Here is a 25,243-nt window from a genome sequence, read left to right on the forward strand (position 1 = left end):
CTGTGAACAAAATTAGGTTGAATGTCTATGGATTCTAATAGATTACAGATATAATAGGAATATCTTATCGGCATTAAGTAAATAGAGGCTTTTCTTGGTCTGGACGGGACCCAACTGGACCAGAGTAGCCCTGGACAGACAGCACTGGAAAGAGTTGGAAGAGGCCTATGCCGATAGGTACACCACACTAAGAGAGATTCTATAATTTAATCAATGTAGGTATATCTCACAAACCAAATATCTGAATCTGTATTTACAAGTGTCTCTTATATGGATTAAAGGCTTATTTAATTTAATTTAATTAAAATTCATTTAAAGATGTTAGAGGTTTTGTCATTCCATACCTAATCTACTTATAGAGTACGGTAGCTAATCACTAAGACCATAATTTCCACTTATTCATGTGTTGAATTGAAGCAGATACTAACCCGAACCGAATGAACGTATCTAATTTTCGGTAAATCGTTTATTTAATACCTTAATAATTATTAATAATCGTTTAATTAATATCTGGATAATTTTTAAGTCTCTGTATTATTAATAATCGTTTAATTAATATCTGGATAATTTTTAAGTCTCCGAACTTGAACCATAAATGAGGAAAAACACGTGCAAAAATCCTCATATTCGGAAATTTTCCGTCAGCATAACAATAATTTCGATATCGCTTAATAACTTATACCTACGTATGTAATGTTTATATTTTAGAGTGCGTGAATTGTTGCATTAACATATGATAAATTTAGTTGGGTCATTGACGTATTAGATTGATTTTACTGGACACAAAGATAAACACAAGGGTGAAGTATTCGGGTTAACTAGGTCGGGGCGATCACGCCGCTTTCATTCAAGAAAGCGATGATATCATCGACGAGGTCTTATCAACGATTTATTTATATCTACTTAGGTATGTTTACTACTTATAGATAGGTAGGTACCTACACCGTTTTTAAGGATTAGGAAAAAAAAAACGTCGAATTAAATATGTTTGCCTACATGTATTCAATTATGAACTATAAATATTGTAAAAAAGCAATTATGTGATTTGCATGACAATACTTGCCTATCACGCATTTTAAATTGGAAGAGTAAACCAAAGACAGGAGTTGCAGGCGTCCATAGGCTACGGTGACTGCTTGCCATCAGGCGGGTCGTATGTTTGTTTGCCACCGATGTGGTTTAAAAAAAAAACATGCAAAGAGCCACGCTAACCACTTGAGCAGTCATCATATAGTGAAGGCTATTACCAAATATATCGGAACGGAACCACATCCTTTTTTCAACGGTAACAAAGATGTGTTACAATAATAGGTCATTGTGTTACTTTGGCCGTCACTAACTAGGTACCTACCTCTTTGATGCTTACTGTACCTACCTACTTTTGAGATTAATTGGGAAAAGAGTTAAAATTAGCCTATTTCCTAAAAAGCAATCGAGAATTTGCCATGGATATAAAAAAAATATGGACTTTTGTAATTTCCTCCTAGGTATTTCTTTCGACTTCTATTTTACAGTTGATAAAATAACACACACGACACAATACGATGCCTTCATAAATTGCATATAAGTATCTAGCAAAGAGAATAGATAGTATAGAGGGGTCCTGTCATAGTAAATTTAATAGTCACAGTAAATTTACTGCCATCTATCGACACACGATTAAAACTCAAAATGAAAATGTATAAAACTATCAAAAAAATGTACCTACCTATATTATGGATAAATGATTTTATTATTTTTATATAATTTCGACCCATGTTCTTTCACTGATACCTAAAATTATACTGTGTTAAATAATTAAATAGATACTGTGTTAAAATTGTTACAATTGCTGAAACGGTGTCGTCAACGCCATCTAGCCGAGCATAGGCCAAAGGTGTGTGCGCCATCTATCTGAGAATTACTTTTTCTTGATTTCCGAGGCACGTTTTTTCCTTAGACATTATTCATCTTATATACGAAGTTACATATTTACTTAAGGTGCATTGGGGTAAATCCGAAGACGGGGTAATTTTGAAAATGGCAAATATCTACTAAACTAGAAACACTTCATACTTTAGCAACACTTACGCCACTGCAACGCTTACCTGGCATCTTGCGTACTGTTGCTACAGTAGAAAGTGTTTCTATTATAGTTTAGTAGATATTTGCCATTTTCAAAATTACCCCGGATTTACCCCAAATAAACCCCAATGCACTATATGTCTTTGGTACCTAGGTAGTCCTTGTTTTGCGAACATGAGGATCAAGCGATAACCCTTGTTATCTCCCGATACCCCCTAGAACTGGATGGAGCATGATAACAGCTTCAATAATAACAACAGTACAGGAATTGACGTAAGTTGCCTTGTTTATTATAGTCGTATAATAATTTGTGACGTTATCTATGAAAAAGGACCTTATTGATGATGGCGCTTATGCCATTATTAACGATGATCCGATATAAATACAATGCCGCGCGACGCTGTGCGGCGTAAGCGCCATCGAAATAAAAATAAAGGTTGGCATAAAGTCAGTGAAGCAATTTCCTATTGTTGCAAATTATTATCTCTTCTTTTCTAATTGCGGTTATGGTTACCTACATTTATCACGAGATATCCTAAGATGCGGTGACCATTTTCCGATATCTTCTGAAAATCGCATTTTACATATCGTCGCTATACTTACTCAACCTCATATCTGCAACAATCATTTGATGGAAATGTCGCTTTTCTTTCATTCGGTTCGGAATACGGGTGTTTTTGTCATCAAATGAGTGTTGCAGACTATACGAGGTTGAGTAAGTATAGCAGCGTTATAGCACGTTAATTGCACATGGCCCACATTAATAATATATGTACGTTGGTCCCATTCCGATATTTTCCTTATCCAATTATTTCACCGCTCGGAAGTGGAAATATAGATCGTTTTTGGTTTCAAGGGATAGTATCATTGTACCATTACCATTTGTACCTACCTACATAGCTGATCTACCAGGGAACGTAGCCAATGTGACAACAATTTAATCGAAAAATAAATCACGTGACTTTTTGTTCGCATTTGTTATAAAACATAAAATTCCGAACCATTTTTATAATTAAATCGTATACGTTTCGATTGGGAACGATCCCTGAGGGCCAGCCAAGGTTACAATCGCTATCGCTTCGACAACGAAACGCTTTGTGACTCTCTATCACTCTTCCATATTGCGTTTCGATCGCTACGAAGCGTAAGCGATTGGCATCTTGGCTACGCGGCCTGATTTTATACGTAAATCTTATAATTTTCGAAGTCAACTGACGTTATACCTACTAGTTGGCCGATATTCACAGCAAACAGTAAAGGGGCCCACTGATTAACAGTCCGCCGGACGTTATCGGCCTGTCAGTTGTTCGGAACGGTTAACTTTTTGTTCTAACTGCCGGGCTGATAACGTCCGGCGGACTGTTAATCAGTGGGCCCCTTAAGGAGCTGGGTTGTTAAAAGCATAGTAAAGTCGCCTTAAGTTTTCTGACCATTCATTTTCGCCTGCAAGGGATGGTATTATGTACTTACCGGTTGACAGCCATCGCGACACGTCCTAACAGTCGCCTCGAACACCAAGAAGTTGGACTCTGGGATCTTGAAGGCGTTAAAGCGGGCTTCTAGCGAGTCCCCGCTGCGGCCCTTGTCAAGCTCAGGGAACACGTCGGGGTCTACCGGGCATCTGCGAAATGGACCGTGAGGTTAGCGTAAAAAAAAAAAAAAAAAAAAAAAAAAAAAAAAAAAAAAAAAAAAAAAAAGTCTACTTTCGTATAGAAATGTCTGGCAGCTTGTGTAAAACCTGTTGAACTCTTAATCATGCCTGGAGCAAAGAGTATTAAATCACTACGTTTTAAGAGTCGGCACTCTCGAACAAGCCTTAAACCGAATTAAGAACGTACATTGTGCCAACACACCAAATACATGTCAATACTGCCAACACAAAAAAAACAACGCTAGGGCTCGACACTTCCGGTACCTACTGTTTATCGATATCGATAAATGTGCGATACGTGCTGTTGTACTGTACTACTGTAAAAGTAAATATTGAAAATCAGGTGGATTAATAAAATAAATGCAAAATATAAAAATAATTTTATTTTACATAATAAAAATAAGATACAAATAGTTTTATATTTACGTAGGCATATTACAATACGCTTATGAACGTAACTAAAGCTACAATCTACTTTTAGAGCACTCCTGCAAACACTGAGTCTTGCCTGTGAAGGCTGTGAACTCCAACTTCCCACAAAGGGAAAAAGCTGTCAGGCTCATTCACTTGTAGATATTCAGAGGTTGGAGTTTCATTCAGCCTTTGTATAGGTAAATATTCCAAATCCTCATTACCTGTTACCTTTACCCATAGTCGATATCTGAAATAAAGGGATTATCGATAAGTTGTTCGCACACTATTCGTGTCTTAGGTTACCTAGTTTTTTACAAGAAGAATCTATTCACAGAATGTTTTCGTTTTAATCAAGGATTGTAAACGATAAAAACTACTCCAAACTAATTAAATTAGTATCTGGTAACGACTCAAAATGAAAATATCGCACAAAAACATCAGTTTACCGACCTGTTTGAATCAAGGGGAAATCTTGCTAAAAATATATCAGAAGTAAGTTTCCTTACACGCCTGACCCCACAAACTTCACATTTTCTTAAAGATTTGCCCCCCATTTAACTAAAAGCTAAAGTTATTTGGTCTAAACACAAAAATAAACACGTAACATAACCGCTTTCACGACAATTTAGAATGACGGTAGACGTTTTACCGATCATACCAACCTAAAGAAAAGTAGGTATAATACGTCTATGTTTGAAAGCAAGTATGGTATGTGTTACCAAAATGCAACAGCAGTCATTTTAATTCGATAAGATTATTTACTATGCCTCAACGTTGGTAACAAGTACGTTCCTAAGTTATCATAGTATGGGGTGTCGATGGGCTGGCCTGGAGTGCATTTCATAAGCCTATAAATTTTAGTACACGGCGTTATCCTAATATTGTGGATATATCTTGTCGATTCAAAGATCTTATTTAAATACGTTCTTTAATTTGAGGTGAGAGTTTACCGTATCGACGGGATGGAGATCAAATGTTTGACAGGTAAGACACCTAGGAACATTTATTTTTGTATGGGAAAAAAGAATCATTGTTTTATAATATTCCTTACAATCTTTCCATGTTTTTACACTGCCTTTAAACCTTCTGTGGTCTAATACAACAATTTTCAACTTCTATTCACTTCCTGGCTACAAGCTTTCATGAAAAGGGTAAAAAGCGCATTACACTACCTAAAGTTAATCTCGGCCCATTTATCAGAGAAGGTACCCCACCCCCTTTTACTCCCTAAGTCATATTACAAGACTCATAAGTCTCATAAATTATTAAACCAATGCAATATTTTGTTTTTGTCTAATGTGTATCTTTTAGATTTAGATCTTTTAGAACGTGAGAAAACCTTGTTTGTTGATACTGTGGGTGTCTTGGAGGATACAACTAAACGGAGTAGCCATTAACAGGCTTTCCCCTCTGTCGAAAATAGGCGGCCAACGGTCATACACAATGTATGGACTGACGTTTATCTGACATGGCTATTTTTACGTTACGCATACATTTAAATTTAAATTTGCATTTAAAAACAAATAAAATGCATTTGACGTTCCCCTCCCCCGCAAAAATCGGCAGACTGTTTTGTACAGAAAATTACAGACATGGCGTCTCCGTTTGATTATATCCTGTGTAATTGACAACATATGTGTAATGTGTCATCATCTTCGTATCATAACATAATGGCCATTGTGTCATTTTTATCGTGAAATGAGACATAACGTGCAACAGTGCGGTGTTGTCGTTTAATAACAGGATAATTACAAGGATAACACGTAGATAAAACAAACTGTTGATACAGTGGTACCAGGGATCGGATAGCGGTATTTTTTGTATGGGAACGGAAACGGTATTTTTTCGTTCTTTGCTAATTACTTCATTTCTAATTGGGCAATCTAATAATACGAAGTCGTAACCTAAAAACACAACTGAGTCCTACATTAATTTCGAGTATAAAATAATTCGAAAAATATGGTTATTTCTAAGTTTTTGCAAAAAACCGGTTCCGATCCCTGAGTGGTACAGCATAAATTAACACATTTACTGCCAGCGACCCTCTAGGCGGGTTTTCTGTTCGTAGGCACTTTTCGCTACATACGGGTTTTCCCATGTCATCGGCTACGCTCTTAGCGCGTAGCTCGCGCGGGTACTGAAGTAATCTGTATCCGAAGTAGAACGTTAAGAACATTTAAAAAAAGTCAACAATTTTCATAGAACCCAAAATTACGTTAGGAGAGTTTTGGTTAAAGCAAAATAATTACTACTTACATCCAATTCATTTTCTGAAACTACACACTTGTGCGTCTCTACCTAGATATATTATTATATCTAGATATAACTGAAGCATTTTATCGTAAACCTTTTACAACTCGGCAAATATTTTTGTACTTATTTAAATAGTCATAACTCCGTCAGTAGGTATACTGTGCTAAGCATGTAAACAAACAGTATGTAATATAGCTTTTGTATAATATTTAAATCATATTGCAAATATAACGACGTAGAAAACCACAGATAAACGCTATTAATAGATCTGCAGGTAGTTACATGTTTTGCAGTATGTTTCAAGGACATACATACCTACCTACTATGTTGATGCATACTATAGTAACCGATAAGTATATGTCAGTAAATAGTAAATAAAGTAGCATGTCTTTACTTGCCAGTCGCATTAATTGGCACTGCAAGTACTGCTAGAAAATGTGTACGACCAAAAAGCTTCGTAGAGCTGTGCCAAGCTTTACTACAAGCTACACGATAACCGGTTCCATCAGTTTACTCGTAATTTATTAACTTCCCGATATAAATAGAATGTGCTGAACCGTTTTACACATTTGAACAATTAACATTCCACACTCTAAATATTCTATCTTTCAGGTAAATGTTTACGAGCGCGATAAATGTGCGATAAATGTCGAAAAGTGTTGTATGAAATATATTGGACTTACCCCACTCTATCTATCAACTAAACTGATCTTCCAGAGTACGGGTCCCTTGCAATGACGTTCGTTGCGAAAATGTATTTAGCGTCTATGGTTGAACAGTTGTTTCAGATATCGGACTTACCCCACTCTGTCAATCAGCTGCACCGATCGTCCAGAATACGGATCCCTTGCAATGACGTTCGTTGCGAAAATGTCTGTCGCGTAGTTGTATCCATCCTGCGCCTCTAGTCTGAATGTCAACGGGTCTCCAACAGCGATGGTCGTGGTTGGACGGCCCTGTTGAATATTAATTTCGATGTAAATAATTGAAGGGATGTTTACAAAAACAACATAACTGCTTAGAGCGGTTGACACTTTTTTAAGAACATTGTTAATCGTTTCAGGTGTCAACCAGTGTAGTCAGTTATGTTGTTTTTGTAAACATCCCTTCAATTATAATATTATTAAAAGTAGGTTGAACTCTACTAGATCTAGATTCACATGGAACCGAATAAAGCAACTATTTCTTTCGTGTGAAAAACGGCCGGACGGAAAGCGGCCAGGGTCCGTGGCTAAAGACCATCGAAAGTGAGTTATGAAGTAGAACTGAGCTGGAGCGATTTTTTTTATATAAATGGGCTTACTCATGGCCACAGACTAGCCGAGGCGAAGACGTGGCCTACGATGGAGCGAGCCTGCCCAGAAGGTGCCTGTTCACCCTTGATTTGAAAGTTGCCGGGTTATATGTGCTCGGAAATATAGACGCCGGCAAGGAATTCTATCCCTTGAATATCTACCAAATGTAAGCGATGGCAAAGATGTTTGTGGAGACACACTTACAACTAAAGTTGGTACATAACATACACAATATATTCATAGCATCAGGCGTCAAAGGGCAATTAAATTTGTAACTGTAAATTACCTAAGAGCAAGAGCACCCTAAACCGGCGAGCGTGTATGAGGAATGTTATGAAAGTAACGGAAGCGAAAGAGGTATGTCAGGATCGTAGCAATTGGAAATCCGTGGTCTCTGCCTACCCCTCCGGGAAATAGGCGTGATTATATGTATGTATTTATAAATCAGAGATGTTGCGAACATCCGCATCCGCATCCGCAACCGCGGAACTTCCGCATTATTTTCAACATTCGCATCCGCATAAAATCGATGCGGAGCTTATGCGGATGCGGATGTGGAACAAGTCGGTACAGGAACGTCTTAGCGGCGGCGTAAGTGCTAGGTAATTTCGTCATTACCTATAACGAAATCGTCTAGATCCAGAAAAGTCGGCCAAGTTACTGTTTATTAAATATAACGCACCTATATATTCTTGCTCAACTACTACATTTTTCGTTTTTTTTTAATAAAAACATACTAAAAATGTAATATTTGTCGTTTTCTAAGTACCTAATCTTGACATCATGATCAAAAAACCTCCGATGTCAAAAAATCTGCATCCGCAACATCCCTGGTATAAATTACCTGGTACAGGATCATCAGCCGGACCTTCGAGTTGAGCGAGCTCTCCTCCGGTAGGTACTCTATAGGTATGGGGCTGCCCGACCTGTCGATGAGATCGTACCCAAAACTGCGGTTAGACGTGAAGATTATATTTCTAAATAAATATTAGCTGACTTTGAATGGATTCAAACGACACGATATCTTATGTCTATCTTTGAGACAAGTATTTCATAGAGTATTAATAGTCACTAATAATTTTAAATGCGAATCCGTTCAAAGTCATTTGTTAGTAGCTGTTAGTGAAATAACAGCACTCAAAATCAAAACTCCAATAAATAAGTACTAAATAATATCAAGGCGTTATAAAATAAGACTCAATTTAAGTCATCGCTTCTCAAAACACACGAAAAGCAAACACGAAATACAATAAATAATGTTTAAATAGAAATGATAACAATTAAAAATGTGACGTTTTCGGTCAAAAGATTCTACTCTACTTAGATTTTTGGTTTGATAATTATATACAGCAAAGCAGTCACAAATCTAAAATCCGTAATCACCTTTGACTATTGTCCTGAAAACGTTACTTTATTATAAAACCCCAGTCCCAGAAGCCAAGCCATTCACCATTATTGAAAACAAAACACGGAACAGCGAAATCGGCTTAAATCAAAACATCCTACCATCGATGCTAAATCTGCAAGCAGGCTGCAGTGAATGTTTACAAAACGGACATATCCATTACTGCAAGCTAAAAGCGCTAACTTTCAGTCACGCAGTTAACAGTTAATCCAACAATACTTTACCGTGTCCGTTTGACGACATGACATGGTAATTAGGACCTTTGTCAAAAACGGGTTAATCTCTATGACCGATTCTGACCCTTGCAGTTTGCGAATGAAATTTGCTTTGGTACAAGTGTAAAAATATGAGTGCACTCATCATACTATGGGACATGTTATTGAGTAAGTCGTATGCACCCATATTTTGACACTTGACTATACCTATACAGGTTTGTATGAAAAAGCGTCGGTATTTCCAGATAAGTAATTTAAAAAAAATTGACACTAGATAAAAAAAAACATCTTCCAGAAATCCGATCTGGACTAGGTAGTACGGAATAATTACAATAATATCGCATACCTGCTTATAGAAGTCAATTAAAATAATGATTGCTAAAGATATCTACAGTCAGGAAATGGAATCAATATAAATTGTAAGGCCGTACACGTTACGGTCTATACTATACTGCGCAGGTATATCTTGGATATATTTATGCGTGTTTCGTCGCTGATTACCTAATTAAATCCTGTTGCCGTTGCCGCCTGTTGTTTACCCCTGTCTTCATGTATTATTTGTGTTTCCATGTACTTACATTTATTCTGAGGTTGCGCAATAAAGAGGATTTGTGTTGTACGTATTGTATTGTATATTAAGCACGTGGAGAGGCGTACTAGCAACGAGGGTCTCTTGTACAGTCAACAGCAGAAGTTGCTAAGCGGGCGAGGTGTTCAAAATTACCTTGACACGCTCTTATTCTCTTAACAATAAAGTCGCGTCAAGATCATTTTGAACACCTGGCCCGCTTAGCAACTTCTGCTGCTGACTGTAATAATAATGTAACCATGTCATGTTATCAAACCAGACACTATCACAAAGAACACCAACTCACCCGGCCCCAATGTAGTTGGACGTGACCACCGCCTCCGCGGGGCCTCGGAACAGGCATGTCAAGTTGAAGCGTTTGTCGCGCGACGTCTGAACGTTGTCGCTGAATTGTACTACTACGATGTTTGTCATTGAGTCGCCGTACTACAACAATGGGGAGTTTTAAAATGAATCGAATTCATTCGATATGTTTACCTACTTTGTCAGTGTTAAAAAATCAAGATGGTCTGAGGATTCAACATAGAATTAGTTTCTTATGAACATGTATTTTGATATAGGCAATGGCATTTGCATAATAAGGTATTGATTTTCATTAACAGTCAAACATCAGGCCTGAAGCATCGCCGACAAAAAGAAATAAAATATTCGTGCTTACCTACTCTTATATTATCTAGGTTTTAGCCTAGGTTAGTATAAGAAGGGAAAACACTTTCAACCGCAGCTTCAAATAGATAAATAAGTAGACATGTCGAGCTTAAACCAAGATGTAAGTAAAAGAGACATACAAGTTATTTGTAGACAAACTTTGTAACAATTATTTTTATTAACTAATTTTTTAATTTAAGAATGGAAAAATAACTGCCTGGGGTGAGACCACAGACAAGACATCCTCTAGACTGAGCATAGTAACGCTACCCCCTCTGCCACTTATACGGTAGTTTTACTCCATCTTTGAGTCAGTGTCAGAATCCCGTGCCGTGATTGGTCCGTGTCTTTGAACGGACCAATCACGGCACGGGATTCGCTCACCTCGTCCCCCCGCACCCCCGTATTTTTGGCAGCATCGGTTTCATGAAATAATTGCTCTAAACTCCGTCTAGAGGATTCCTAGTCTATGGGTGAGACCAAATTTATCCACTTTTAAATTTATTCTAAGCTTAAACAGACACCTTTGCGAACGATACTATTACATCGTTCGCAAAGATTATTAAAAATTAATTCTAGACCATCTAGCGAATAAGAGGTGTACGTTTAGGTACTTACACGTTGCGTGCCACATTCCGGGTACCCATGTGCTCCAGTGATCCGCAAGACATTGGACACTCCACCGTTCCCTCTGAAGAAGCAGCGGTCGTAGAATCCGTACGTGTACATTCGTCCGAAGAACCCTTCAGGAAGACGGAGCGTGAACTCCATGCCGTCTTCATTGCACACTTGCGATACTTCAAACAAAAACAAAACGTTAAAACCGAATTTAGAATGTTGAAGTTCGAATTTAAAGTTAAAAAAAATCATACATGTGGAATGTGTCTGCATCCAGTAATAAAAGTCTGGTAAAAATATCTCTTAGTAAATATTTTTGTTTATTTTCCCGTGGAAGAGTTACATCGGATCGGAAATTTGGCAAGCAATATTTTGTATTTAGGTATCACAGCGAAACTAAACTACATAATTTTGTAAAACTTGTTATTTATTTTATTTTATTTTATTTATTTAATACAGTGCAAGCTTACAGTACTACACCAATTCGCTTACAGACTAGAAACATCTATACATTACAAAAAACAAAAGAAAAACATGCAAACAGATACAATGTCAAGAAAGATAAAACTTACAAATTCAGTCAATTACAATATTTTTAAGATTAAATAATGTCGAGAAAAATAAAATTTACAATTCAGTCAATAATTTACAATATTTATTAATAGATTATTAGTGTAAAAAGTAATGGTGTGTCTTTATTCTATGTCATTGAGGCCAGAATCTAAAATGGACAACATTTGCGTTGTTAAGGTTTCTTAGGGCCTACCGCGAACCACGTTCGACGTGTTGCCTCCCTGTCACACTTACGTACTAACTTACAAGTGCGACAGAGAGGCAACACGTCGAACGTGGTTCGCGGTAGGCCCTCTGATGTTACAATTTTGAAAACTTACCATCCAAGCAGTCATCGGCCATGCGTCCAAGCGCTCTCTCGTAGAAATCGTATTCATTGGCCGTGTTATCAAAATGCGCGGGATTCGCGGCGTCTAGTTCCCGCGTGTCCCGGTCGCTGAGCTCGCAGTTGTCGCGAGGCTCGCTTCCGTAGGGCACATCTCTGAAAATAACGTGCGTTTATAAAAAATTTTATCGCTTGTCACCATGCCTGTCACGTTCTAACAGTAACGGGCATAGTGACAGGCGATAAAAATGGAACCATGCTGCGCCCGCAGAAATATTTGCAAATGTCGGATGGAGATTTTAATTTTTTTCATAAATCTCAAATGGATTCTGAACTAGTTACAGGACTGATATCCTACTAGATGATAACAAATCGAAACAACTTATGCAAGTTATGGTATTTTGATATGATGAAAAATCTTGAAAGTTTCTTTTTATTCCAGTAATTATTCCAGCACTTACATATAATTTATTATTGTTTGACATTTTGTAATATATTAATTCTGTTTATTTTTAAGATAATTGTTATTTATTTTGTTTATTTGTTAAGAAATGTGAAGAATTTTTGTATATTTCTATATTTCATACACAATTAATATTGTTCATGAATAAATAATGAAATAATGATGATGAATTTTACTCAAATACCTACCTGTAATTGAACGCCCGACAGATAAAGTCCCTCGCCTCAATACATTCCCTCTGACAGTGCGCCAATGAATGCGCAGTAGTGAATCTCCTCACAAATCTGCGCTGCATGCGTTGCCGTCCAACTTGTCTGAAGCTGTCGTCCTCACAGCGGGAGCCTTGCCACGGCCGGTGGCCTACTGGGGGCCCGCCTACTGGGGCTCCTCCTAGTGGGTTACCGATGGGGATGCCTACTGGTCCCACCGGTGCGATAGGCCCATCTGGCTCGTATCCTCCGTAACCGGGTCCACCTTCAAAATGTGTCATTATTCAACTAAAATATGTATAGGTATCAGTGGCGAAGCGTCCATAGAACTCGATTCCCATAGGCATAAAGACATCTGAGAACATTATTCTCTGATGACAGAGAAATATAGAAAGACAAGAGTGTTCACTCCATACATCAGTAGGTATTGATCTAGCATCGAGTAGCGGAACTATCAGTACTGCTACTTGACAATAGATAGTTCCGCTACTCGATGCTAGATGTAGACACTGAAATTAATAGTCTTTTTGGTACCAAAACTGATGTATGGAATGAGCAATCTATGTCAGATCTATGTATTTTTTTCTCTATGCTGATGATCAAAAATCCCAAGGAAATAGTAAGCTAAATAAACTTCGGCTTACGTAGTGAACATTTTAGACACGCCGCTACAGATAGGTATCTCAATAGTATATTAAAGAACATGTACGCAATTTACCGATTGGTCTGTTCACGCCAAGAGGATAGGTGTCGCGGTAACCCCCAGGTCTATCCACAGGCCGTCGCACAGGATAAATTGGTCTAGGTTCTACACCTACTGGATACCTGTAGATTTAACAAGCGTGTTCAATAAGATGTAGTATGTTTTATTCTCATGGCGATGTCATTTGTCTGTTTACCTACCTATCGGCGCCTGGACGGACTCCCCTGTCCGGATAGCGGTCTCCTGCTGGATAATCAGAACCACCATAATAACCGCCACGGCCATAACCTCCTATAAAATCATGAAGACAACTTAAAGAGGTGAAGATCACTGTGTTATTAGCAAACTGCAATTTAGAATAGTTAGTTGCAGATTTTAAGTTTAATTTTATTAGTAGGCATCTATCTATAGGTAGGTATTATAAAAATATTGCCGGTACATAATTCTTTTAGAGCATGTTTAAGTATAGGTACCTACCTACCGACTGAGATTTTTCACAGCGAAGAATCGATTGATCTATAGATTTTTAGTCAGACAATATTAATGTTTTCCAAAAGTCTTCAGGGTGAGAACAAGCTAGGCTTGGTACACAGAGTATTTGGAATTAATTTCAATGTGTAAGGTAATGAGTGTAAGGAAATTGTGCTTACCAGGATATGACGATCCGGTCGGCGGATACTTGTCATACAGATCCGGGTAACGGTCCCCGCCGAGCGGTACCGGGTCCCGGTTCACTCCTACGGGATACCGGCTGCCGTACGGGTACCGTCCCATGTCGCTAGTGCTGGGATATCGGTCCTGATCGAATCTGTCAGGATACCGGTTCCATCCGGGTCTGGACGGGTATCTACCGCGGACCGGGTATCTGTCAGCTGGATACCGATCAGGGTAGACGTCAACAGGGTACCTGCTTACAGGGTAGCGCTCTTGAGGTGGGTAACGGCTTATGTCATTAGTAGTTGGATAGTCCATGAAGGGAATTCTGTTTGATCCGGGATATGGTAGGGACTCGCTGGTAGGGTATCTGTCGCGTGGGGGGTATCTATCAGCGCCTGGATATCCAGGGCGATATCTGTCAGCTGCTGGAGGATAACGGTCTATAGCTGGATACCGATCTGAGCTAGGATATCTGTCTATTGGATATCTATCGGCAGGACTGAAGCCTATTCCAGGGGGGTATCTGTCATCGGGGTATCTGTCGTCAGGGTAGCGGTCGTAGCCCGGGTTGTAGCGGTCCGGGTAGTCGGGCCCGGCGGGGTAGCGGTCGTCGGGGTAGCGGTCGGGTCTGCCGTACCGCTCGTCGTCCGAGTAGCTGTCGTCGGGGTACCGGTCGCGGTCGCGGTCGCGGTCACGGTCGCGATCGCGATCGCCGCTACCTCCTTGAATAACCAATGTGAATTAGTAAAGTAAAAATATGTAGGTAAATTCTAATCTACTTTAAATAATTAACATGCGCACAAAGTTAGGTAATCACGCAGTTTAAAAATAAACTCTACAAGCTACATAATTATAAACGACACAGCGGCTATATTTACAGAGCTTATCAAGCAACTACGACTGTTTTAAACATTCATTGAATAAACAAAGTAATATGTACTAAAGAATCGATTGCACATTGCAACATTAATGTTTGAACAGATGTTCTCAGACAGGAACAATATTGAAATAAAAGGTAAACAAACTACAACAAAACATGCTCATCAATTTATACTTAACTACCGGAATGAAGGATAAAATGATATTTATTAAACTACGCAATAAACACAATTTTGAAATACAAATCCCTTTTGCAAAGCCATGCGACATGACAATTCACATTAATTATTTTAGTCTTCGCCAAAGAGATCTCTAATTGTCTACTAAGTACTATAAAATACTGACTAGACAATTGTGACGTCCCACGGGTAAAGGTACCTTATGGGTGCTATGTAAAAGCGCCAGCCGCCACGGGAAAAGGTACCTACCTTTTCCCGTGGAACGTCACAATTGCTACTGCTACTACTGGATACGTAGACACCTAAAGCCTGCTACTAAAATGAGATGATCTAAAATTGTATACATATAACTACAACTACCAACTACAAGATATTTGACTAGATGAGGCATGTTCCAGACTTAAAGTTACTTTTATCATTCATTTCGGTACAGAAAAGAATGCTAAAAATGCTGGTCGCTTAAAGTTTGGTCGTCATTTGTTTCGTAAACAGGTTCCTAAGGCCCAGTTGCACCAACCACAATTAACGGACTGAACAGCCGTAATCAGCAGTGAACTATAACCAACCCATACAATAAAATAACATTTAAGATCGGTTTTCCTAGGATAGCGGTGCCGTCATATAGCGGCCGTCTCCATACTAAATAATACGGCTAAATATGGATGTCGTAGTATTTGTATGGAGACGGCCGCTATATGACGGCACCGCTATCCTAGGAAACCAAAGCATTAGCGAACGCTTTGACGGTGACAGACGGTTTGGTGATTGGTGCAATGGAATAACTTAACGCCCCAGGAAAGTGAAGCCTCATAGAATATAATAAGAAAAGAATTTCTTATTATCTTATCGGGTTGGTTATAGTTCACTGCTGATTATATACGGCTGTTCAGTCCGTTAATTGTGGTTGGTGCAACTGAGCCTTAGTAACCTGTTTACGAAACAAATGACGACCAAACTTTAAGCGACCAGCATTTTTAGCGTTCTTTTCTGTACCGAAATGAATGTAGAAACCAATACACATAATCTAAATGATGACATGCGAATACAGAAGCCACAGGTCTACCATGCACTACTCCGAACCTGTAGTAGAGGGTCGACCCCACGGCGCCTGCGACCCGCTAGCAGCACCAGCATCTGCCTCACCACTCACTAGCTGGTCTGTTTCCCCACACAAATACAATTTAGAACACCATCATGGGCACGATAAAACGTGACACAAATTTAAAAGCGGTCATTAAAATATCGATATCTTTCAACTAGTTCATCATTATCACCTGCCATTATCTGATGTTATTGTTTTTACCACCTACTTTTGTAACACAATTGCAAGCTATTATGTAATGTTACAACTTGTTACAGATGAATAACATCAGAGCTACCATATCAGGCAATTTAAACTCATATAGGGTCGTATTCTACAGTGTGTGTCTTTCATAACGACATTGGTTTTAAGTAACGATAGTTTAAAGTGCTGTTAACCACTTTATCAAAATAAAATTTAATGATTACCTTTTAATTATGAGTAATTAATTTTAAAAAAAATCTCGAGCAGCAATGTAATGCAAACATTTATTTGACGTTTCAGAGAGGAAGAGCTAGTTTCTTTTCCATTTAAATTCGATCAAAACATTAAAATAACTCTGAACTGTTGCCGACGTTAACTTATTTACTGAATTATCCACTAAGAAAACACTGCAATTTAAAACATACGCGATTTTGACCACACTAGCACAACAAATTTACATCAACAATTATTTTTCTTAGCAATCACATTTATGAATCGCATTATTCACTGAATTATTCAAAATCACTGCACATACATTTATTGTCACTTCTTAGAAATCACATTACCTAGTTCAAACATGTTTATTTTATTAAATTAATTAATATTAGGAAAATCTGTGTTGATCAACAAACTCGATGTTATCTTGACACTTCAACTCAATCAATGTGAAGTTATTAATCAGTACTTAAACGAAGCGATTACCTATCTTATTCCGCCTTCTTTGTTAAGAAGAAGTTACCTACTTACATTAGTCTTTTGAGTGCACTGGCTGGTATGACAGGATGCAGGTAGGTTGACGTAAAATGTTTAAATGACTTTTTTCATGAAATTGTCATGTCATAATTTTCTTGCCAAAATGCCTCGACCTTCGCCTCGCAAGAATTAGCGGAAATGATTGTAATGTATGGCGAAGCTATGCAAGATGCTAACCAAGCGTTAAGATTGTATCGTGAACAATTTCCAAATCGTCGAATTCCGCAAAACCCTAGAGTCATAATGGGTGCATTGCAGCGTGTTCGGGAAGACATGCCCATTACTGGGAGAATCCAACCATTGGCAAATGGGCCCCGTCTTCATGTTTGTAATGAAGAAATTATACTGGAACATTTTGCTGAAAATCCAGAAGACAGTACAAGGAATGCCGGGCGACATTTCCAAATGAAGCACAAAACAGTTCAGAGGATTCTCAAAAAAAACTTGCAACATCCTTACAAATTTTTGAAGACACACGCAATATTGCCTAGAGATTTGGTGCCACGTTTAACATTTTGTCGGTGGCTATTGGACGAATACAATACCGACCCCCAATTTACCTCAAAAGTAATATGGACTGATGAGAGTACATTTACTCGGAACGGCGTGTGGAATCAGAGAAATACACACTATTGGGCAAGAGTAAATCCTCATGTACTAAGAGAGACCGGTCATCAATACCGATGGGCCGTAAACGTCTGGGCAGCCATTCATGGTGACCGTATAATCGGTCCAGTATTTATCGACGGAAATCTCAATGGTGAAAAATTCCTGGAATTGCTTAGAGGTCCATTGACTAATTATTTCAACTTGTTGCCGGAAGAAGAACGTGAACTGACTTGGCTGCAAATGGACGGAGCTCCCGCACATTCATCAGTTCGCGTGCGTAATCATTTGAACTTAATGTTTGGAAACCACTGGCTCGGTAGATTTGGGCCTCGACGTTGGCCGGCCCGTTCACCGGACCTCACGATGTTAGATTTTTTTTTATGGGGGGCCATAAAAAACGAAGTGTATTCAAAACCACAAATATCTGTTGAAGATCTTCGGAACAGAATAACCGACGCGTTTCAAAAACTTCAGCAGAACACTCATTTTGAAAGCGTACATCAGTCTCTCATACGCCGATGCAACACTTGCATCGAAATGCAAGGACGTCACATCGAACATCGTTATCTTCGACGAGTGAATCGCAGAGATTGAGTTTTTTTTTGTAAATGCAAATTTACTTCATGTAAATTAAATGTTTTCATTAATTTTTACTTTTTTAAATAAAAAAACTTTTAAATTTATTTTTATTTTTAATCTAACTTTGACCAAGACACACTTACGAAATTTCTCCTCGAGCAACTTTTGTGAGTGAGAAAGAGAGGAGAAACTTCGTAGTGTTTCACGATAGCAGAGCTGTTAAGTCCTTTTCTTACGAACAAGGTCACTTGTCATGATTTTTGGCGGTCTTGTCAATCAAAAGTGTCAGCGCCATGTAGGATGTAGGTAATTGTCATAAGTGTCAGGATGTCACTAAGAGCGAAATTTCAAGGAAATCACATGTCAATTGTTAGGATTAATTTATTACTGATACATTGCGTGCCCAATTAATTAGTATGAAATTTTTTTGTTTTCTATTTTTTAATTAAATATGCCAATTTCAGTTCATTAGGACTTGTACTTTCAGCCCTTAAAATTAGTGTCGTTATTAAAGACACACACTGTATTTCAGATGGGTTCAATGTCGCAGACCACGTGCCTGAGCAATTTACCACTTATACCTTTGAGGACAGTAGCACTCGTAAACTGCGTCTATTGAGTACCCTATTGAAACCGTCAAGTGGTTATTGATCCCTTCCGTTACTCTCGTTTAAAATAGCCTATAAGTACTTACGCATTAGATTCTCGTAGTAATCAAAATCGGGATCGTAAAGCAGCCTCATCCCATCCTTCTGGTTATAACGGCTGAGGCGACATGTCCTGGCGCGATCACTGTATACCGCCGATCTGTAATAAACAGTATAAAAATAACTTTGTGTGTCATCCAATATCGGACGATGAACTGGAATGTGTTATCGAGACGTTTGAAGCGAATTTGTTTGACATCGCATGTTTTTTAATGGATATTAAGTAATCGAATTTAAACTGTTGTGAGACATACTGACTTTGAATAATTTTACGGTTTAGACTCACTTAACGCGCGAGTGACTTAAAACAAGCGAGTCTAAACCGTAAAATTATTCAAGGATATTAAGTACTTTGTGAGTGAACATTAGCTTAAATATTGTATCTGGGACTGTTTATTCGGGCCAATTATGACAAAATTAACGAGAATTTATTATAAGATAACGTTTTGACAGTTTTTTACCTGCATTGGAAGCTGGTTTGTCTAAGGCATTCGTCGAGGCACTCGCTAAGGGACCGTCCAGTAATCTCCGAATGGAACTCTCCGGTGATCCGGCTGTTCCGGTAGCGCTGAAAGGCGGTGTCCGGCCGCCGGCCCGGAGAGAACAGGTGTGACGTCACGCTGTTGTCCGGGTACTCCGTGCCGCGAGCTGTCACCCGATGAGAAACTGATCATAATTGTAAGAAAAACCTTATTTCGGCTTCATGCATCACAGTCGCCTTCAAATAAATTGTTAGCTTAGTCAGTTCCTTAGTTCTGGGATAAGTACCAATTATATGGTTTAGTTTGAACACAAAAGAGTTATTTTATTGTTAGCGCATAGACTAGGAATCCTCTAGACGGAGTTTAGAGCAATTATTTTATGAAACCGATGCTGCCAAAAATACTGGGGTGCGGGGGACGAGGTGAGCGAGTCCCGTGCCGTGATTGGTCCGTTCAAAGACATGGACGTCACACAAAGACACTTTGGCTCGAAAATGGAGTAAAACTACCGTATATTTGTGGCAGAGGGGGTAGCGCTACTATGCTCAGTCTGGAGGATGTCTTGTCTGTGTGTTAGCCTAACGTTTAAAACAAAACAAAAGATACTCACGATTGTCGAGACACACAAGATCATAAAAGTGATGGGTGGGCGATGCGCTGACAGTCACGTCGTCTTTTTGAGATACGGAATCTTCTTCGGAAAGCACACATTGGCGAGTCATTGCGTCATGCTCGATCGATCTACAGAAATATCTGAAAATGACAATAAATAAACACAATCAGACTACCATATAGGGGATAATTGTATTTAACTGGTACAAAGAGTACACTTACTTTTCCGCACGGACGCACATAGATTGGCATTCGTCCAAGGTCATATTGGAGAAAACGTCAGCTTCGAAAGGACCTCCGAGACGTTTATTTTCTTCCTTGATGAATACTGCGAGGCCGTCACATCTCCTTTCCGCTAGAATAAAAGATAATATTTAAAGATTAGTTTAAAATCTAATTGAAAATATTAAAAAAAACTTCATGTCAAAAGAACTACGTACCATTAAGACAAGTATTTTCCAAGTAATCGGCATTATGGTCATCTTCCAAAAGTTCGGGATGGGTCCTTCTAGTGAATCTACTAAGAGAACAGGTCCTTAGAGCAGAGTCATAAGTCGCAGAACGGCACACAAAGCTGAACTCCCCTAAGCATTTGTCTTCGCACTCCGTTCTGTTGGCGACCATGATCTCCTTGAGGTCTGATGATGGAAGTTTTAACCGTTTTCTCGCATGCCTCTCGAAGACGTAGCGGCGGGAGGGACATTCTCGTTCCGGACGATTTGCTGTAAGAAAAAACTATACATGAGAAAAAATTCTCAGAAACAATCAGTCAGTTCAAGAGACCCACTTCCGACAATTCTATTGTCTTAAATCTCAGAGAGTTGTCTACAATATGTAATGTTTGGTAGGTCTTACATGTTAGGCAAATTTCGTTGAAATGAACGCTGTTGGGTACGATCATAAGAGTGCCAATGCCTTCAGGAGCAGCTTGCTCTCTCGTCAGATAGCACGTTGACTCTTCATACTCTGGCTCAGGACTGAAGGCCGCAATACGCGCTCCAGGTTGGAAATCGATGGAATTGCATGTCCTGACTAAACTGTTTCCAGATCTATCCCGTAAACATAAGTCTTGGCATTTTTCCAGTACACGGAAAGGCGGGGCAGTTTCACGTACCTGCATGAGAAACAATAGTTTCCATTAGCATCCAAGCGTTACATTACATATCAGGTTTTATTGTAATTGTATTAGAGCATTCTATAGGAATATTTTTAAGTGGAAATGTATACTAACGACATCATCGTCGAATCCGTGAAGTTGTTGATTAGGAAGGCGTTCGTACATTACTCTTCCCATTCCTTGGTTACATGTTGTTTGAGCTGAAACGTGATAATTATATCGTAGGTAACATATTTGCAAACTAAATTTTGCAATGCACTCTAATCGTTATGTTGTCCCGGCCTCATAAATCAATACACCCACAGCTGTAAATATTATGAACGTTTTTGTGATCTTTCAATTACAGAGGTGTGAATATGACAATATGACGTCAAATTCAGAGGGTGTGTCTCCGTTCAATGATGGCCAAGGGGGCAAACCTACCTGATCTTTGTTATTACCTACATAGGAGTAGATATTAAGAAAATACAGAAGATAGATATTAGAGGTTAGAGGGGTTAGAGGCCTACAAATGTAATCATAACCCATAGATAAATAAGTAAGCTTGGAGTGCTCACTCCATACATAGCCTCCAGAGACCCGCGTACAAATATTTGTACTTAAATATCTTTCCAATTTTTTTTTTTTCCCAAAGAGAAAAATCATTTATTTACAAACAAGATATATACAGTGTATTACTAAAAGAAATTAAAAACTAGCTTAAATCTAAAATAGGCCCTTGAGGCATTGTACCAAGGATGCTGGCGACATTTCCTCGCTGTATCGCAATGCTGATACGTTGTGCGAGGTAGCCGCCAGCTCTTCGGTCACCAGTTACGTCAACCAGACGCTTCGCGATTTCTGCGAACAACTTATGCGCGCTGGGACCCCATGGACCTAGAGTTTCAACTCCAATTTATTTTTATCTAAATTGATAAAAATTGTTAAAGTGAAAAAAATAAAGCTTACTTACTTATTTATCTATGTCATAATTAAGTACCTAATTCAATTTTATGAGGTGAATGTCTTTGAAAAAAAATCTTAGCAGATTAAATGACCTTTACTTTATCTAAGAACTTAAATATCTATCTACATATTCTTTTCATTTGTCAAAACATAACTAAAAAGAGATGTGTTTTTTTCGGTCCCACTCAATGTGATAAATTGACAGGACATTATGCATGTAAATGAGTAATGTATACCGTTAGCCATGGTGAGCATGGTGAGCGCGGTGAAGGCGTGCATGACGCTCGCCCCTCGCGGCTTCATCTTCCTGCGGCTGGCCGACCCTCGTCACCGACCGCTCATATGGCCACCTGAAACGAAATCGGTGCGTTTCAACATTCACAATAGACATAACAACTACAAGATGGATCATAGCTATGTAGGGGGAAATTAGCATGATGGAGACAAGTTTTGAAAGAGCTACAAAGAGCCACTATTAACCATCCAAGTATCTCAGTTAAATTTTTAACAAGCAGAAACGTCTGCGAACGATGCTATTAACCTTTTCGACGCCATGTCAAACACAAAAGCTGTCACGCTGACGCCACGTCACCGAAGTGTCAAAACTGAAATTGAACTTTATGCATATGCACGTAGGACTATGTTGCTCTGTGGTCTGTGACCGATTAATCGGTCTTTGGCGTTGAACCTACGGTGCGGATATATCGGTCATTGGCGTCCAAAAGGTTAAGCTTAGAATAAATTTAAAAGTGGAAAAATTACTGTCTTGGGTGAGTTTTGAACTTTTGAACTCACGGCCTCTGGATCGATATTAGTATCGATACTCCAGCGCTCTGCATGTTATGTTGGAAAGATTTGCTACGAGGGGCGTTCAATAAAAAGTGAGAATGAGTATGTTATATACAACTTTTATTAAATGTTATTTTATTTTTCGACATAGTCACCTTTTAGCATAATACACTTAGTATATATTTTTTCCAAACTTAAAATTCCATTTCTAAAAAAGGTTTCATCTTGAGTACTTAAAAAATCTTGTACTGCAGCGGCTACCGCGTCGTCGTCTTCAAATTTCTTGCCTCTTAGGTATTCCTTCAATCTCGGAAATAGGTAGAAATCACTTTACCATCCCAAAAAACAGAGCCCATGACCTTACCGGCAGATGGGCCCACCTTGAATTTCTTCGGAGTTGGAGATGATGGCCTTTTCCATGTCATAGACTGCAGTTTCGTTTCAGGGTCGTAATGATGGAGCCATGTTTCGTCCATTGTTATAAATCGCGCCAAAAAAAGTTCCCGGTCTTGCTGTATCAGGTCCAAAGCTTCTTGACAAATCTCGACTCTAGTTTGTTTTTGAGTGTCAGCAAGCATTCTGGGTACCCAACGCGCTGATACCTTTTTCATACCCAAGCGTTCATGTAAAATATTATGCACGCTCCCCGTTGAAATTTTTACATTTTCAGCAATAAAACGAACCGTGACACGACGATCCGCCAAAACTAAGTTTTCGACTTTTTTCACTATTTCTTCAGTTACTGCTGTAGTAGGGCGTCCGGAGCGGGGTCATCCATGGTCGATGTTCTTCCACGTCTAAATTCGGCGCACCAACGTGCGACTGTCGAATACGGAGGAGCATTAGACCTTAAAGTGTCCCGTAAATCTAAATTGACTTGGTCCGTAGAAAAATTTTTCAAACACAAGTATTTGATAACGGCGCGCAGTTCAATTTTCTCCATTTTCGCTAACGTACTCAATAGTATCGCAAAGATATCGCCGTATTTTCTTTTAAAACAAAAAACAGTTAGTTTTTTTTTTCATGGCAATCAGCTAGGTAGATTAGCTTTACCGGCCAGTATTTACTTTCCTAATATTTAAAGAGTTTGCATCTCATTCTCATTATATATTGAACGCCCCTCGTAGCTATGGATGAGGTCTTGATAATTTAGCCACTTTTAAATTTATTCTGGATCCTTAATGCCACTTTCTCCCTAACAAATGTGCTCTGTAAACGCAAACAAAGCACATGGAATCAAAGTTTGGATATCTGCTTAATATCTATGAAAAGCTTTTATTTCCGTAGGTATCATTTTTGCTACACTTCCTTCAGGTTGCGTAATAAGAACATTGTATCAATTCTTTTGCCATAATAAATCTTCATTAAATCGTCCTTTATAGTTTCCTTGTACGCCCTCAAATCATAAGGTTACGGGCCCAGCGCTCTTACATTTACCTACATTAAATTCAAAGAAGGCCACTTTAAGGCGCGAACGTAACCTTAACTTGATATTGCATAGCTACTATGCGAAATTGAGTTAAATAGACTAAACGGATTTTTCAATAATGGGACCATTTTAAAATTCAGGGGGTATTTTACTAAACAGAATACCTATTTTAATGTCACGCGCCACGCCACACCAACCTCATATCATGTCAATAAATATTATCATTTATCAATCATGCAGTAGGTTAAACAGGATATCAATATTAGGTACGTAATTTTAAAAATAACTAATCTTGGCACGTAACTAACCAGTGACCAATGATTATCAATATTATCATATTTACGAGTAGGTATATATAAAGCACAGATGTTGTTTCCCTACTCATCTACGATAAGGAATAGATACTCGTATCACTCATTCGTAAACATTACATAATACCATGATGAACACGAGTTCTCTGAGGCTGTACGATTGCATGCAGAGTTCAGATTATCACTTTCCAACATGGATAGTGCAGAGAAAAGGTACTTAATTTATCTCTCCCGCTGACTGTAGCTACCGACAGTTCATCTTTTTGCCACTCCCGCGAATTCGTGCCGTTTTGTGAGATTGCGGACACCCTTTACTTGGGTGAATTTCATGAATTGCAATATTGATAGGTAGAGTCTGTGCGGAAAGAGAAGAGTCGTGAAATATATGGGGCCCAATACATTCCACGAGTCCTCTCTTTCCGCACAGACTCTAGTATTAGTGAGCCGAGTTTGCTGATAATTATCACAATTACTTACTCTGTTCA

General features: G+C 38.7%; 1 protein-coding gene across 4 annotated transcripts in view; it reads right to left on the reverse strand.

The window, feature by feature from the left end:
- LOC134655495 (uncharacterized) overlaps positions 1 to 25,243 on the reverse strand; it is a 42,763-nt gene that overhangs the window by 4,684 nt on the left and 12,836 nt on the right. Inside the window, exons 2-20 of one of the 4 annotated variants that reach the window (XM_063510958.1) lie at positions 22,466 to 22,579; positions 21,399 to 21,484; positions 21,023 to 21,281; positions 20,608 to 20,889; positions 20,390 to 20,522; positions 20,166 to 20,308; positions 19,535 to 19,721; positions 19,061 to 19,173; positions 16,221 to 16,298; positions 14,076 to 14,804; positions 13,626 to 13,716; positions 13,441 to 13,547; positions 12,702 to 12,987; positions 12,046 to 12,206; positions 11,153 to 11,331; positions 10,173 to 10,312; positions 8,522 to 8,603; positions 7,184 to 7,338; positions 3,535 to 3,685 (exon numbers count right to left, since the gene is read on the reverse strand). In XM_063510958.1, coding sequence (XP_063367028.1) covers positions 3,535 to 3,685; positions 7,184 to 7,338; positions 8,522 to 8,603; positions 10,173 to 10,312; positions 11,153 to 11,331; positions 12,046 to 12,206; positions 12,702 to 12,987; positions 13,441 to 13,547; positions 13,626 to 13,716; positions 14,076 to 14,804; positions 16,221 to 16,298; positions 19,061 to 19,173; positions 19,535 to 19,721; positions 20,166 to 20,308; positions 20,390 to 20,522; positions 20,608 to 20,889; positions 21,023 to 21,281; positions 21,399 to 21,484; positions 22,466 to 22,532 — 3,429 coding nt within the window. In that variant the 5' untranslated portion in view covers positions 22,533 to 22,579. Of the gene's footprint in view, positions 1 to 3,534; positions 3,686 to 7,183; positions 7,339 to 8,521; positions 8,604 to 10,172; positions 10,313 to 11,152; positions 11,332 to 12,045; positions 12,207 to 12,701; positions 12,988 to 13,440; positions 13,548 to 13,625; positions 13,717 to 14,075; positions 14,805 to 16,220; positions 16,299 to 19,060; positions 19,174 to 19,534; positions 19,740 to 20,165; positions 20,309 to 20,389; positions 20,523 to 20,607; positions 20,890 to 21,022; positions 21,282 to 21,398; positions 21,485 to 22,465; positions 22,580 to 25,243 lie in introns of all 4 variants that reach the window. The other 3 variants (XM_063510957.1, XM_063510960.1, XM_063510961.1) reach the window with 3 other exon arrangements.

The sequence above is a fragment of the Cydia amplana genome, chromosome 16, assembly GCF_948474715.1.
Source record: "Cydia amplana chromosome 16, ilCydAmpl1.1, whole genome shotgun sequence".
Taxonomy (NCBI): domain Eukaryota; kingdom Metazoa; phylum Arthropoda; class Insecta; order Lepidoptera; family Tortricidae; genus Cydia; species Cydia amplana.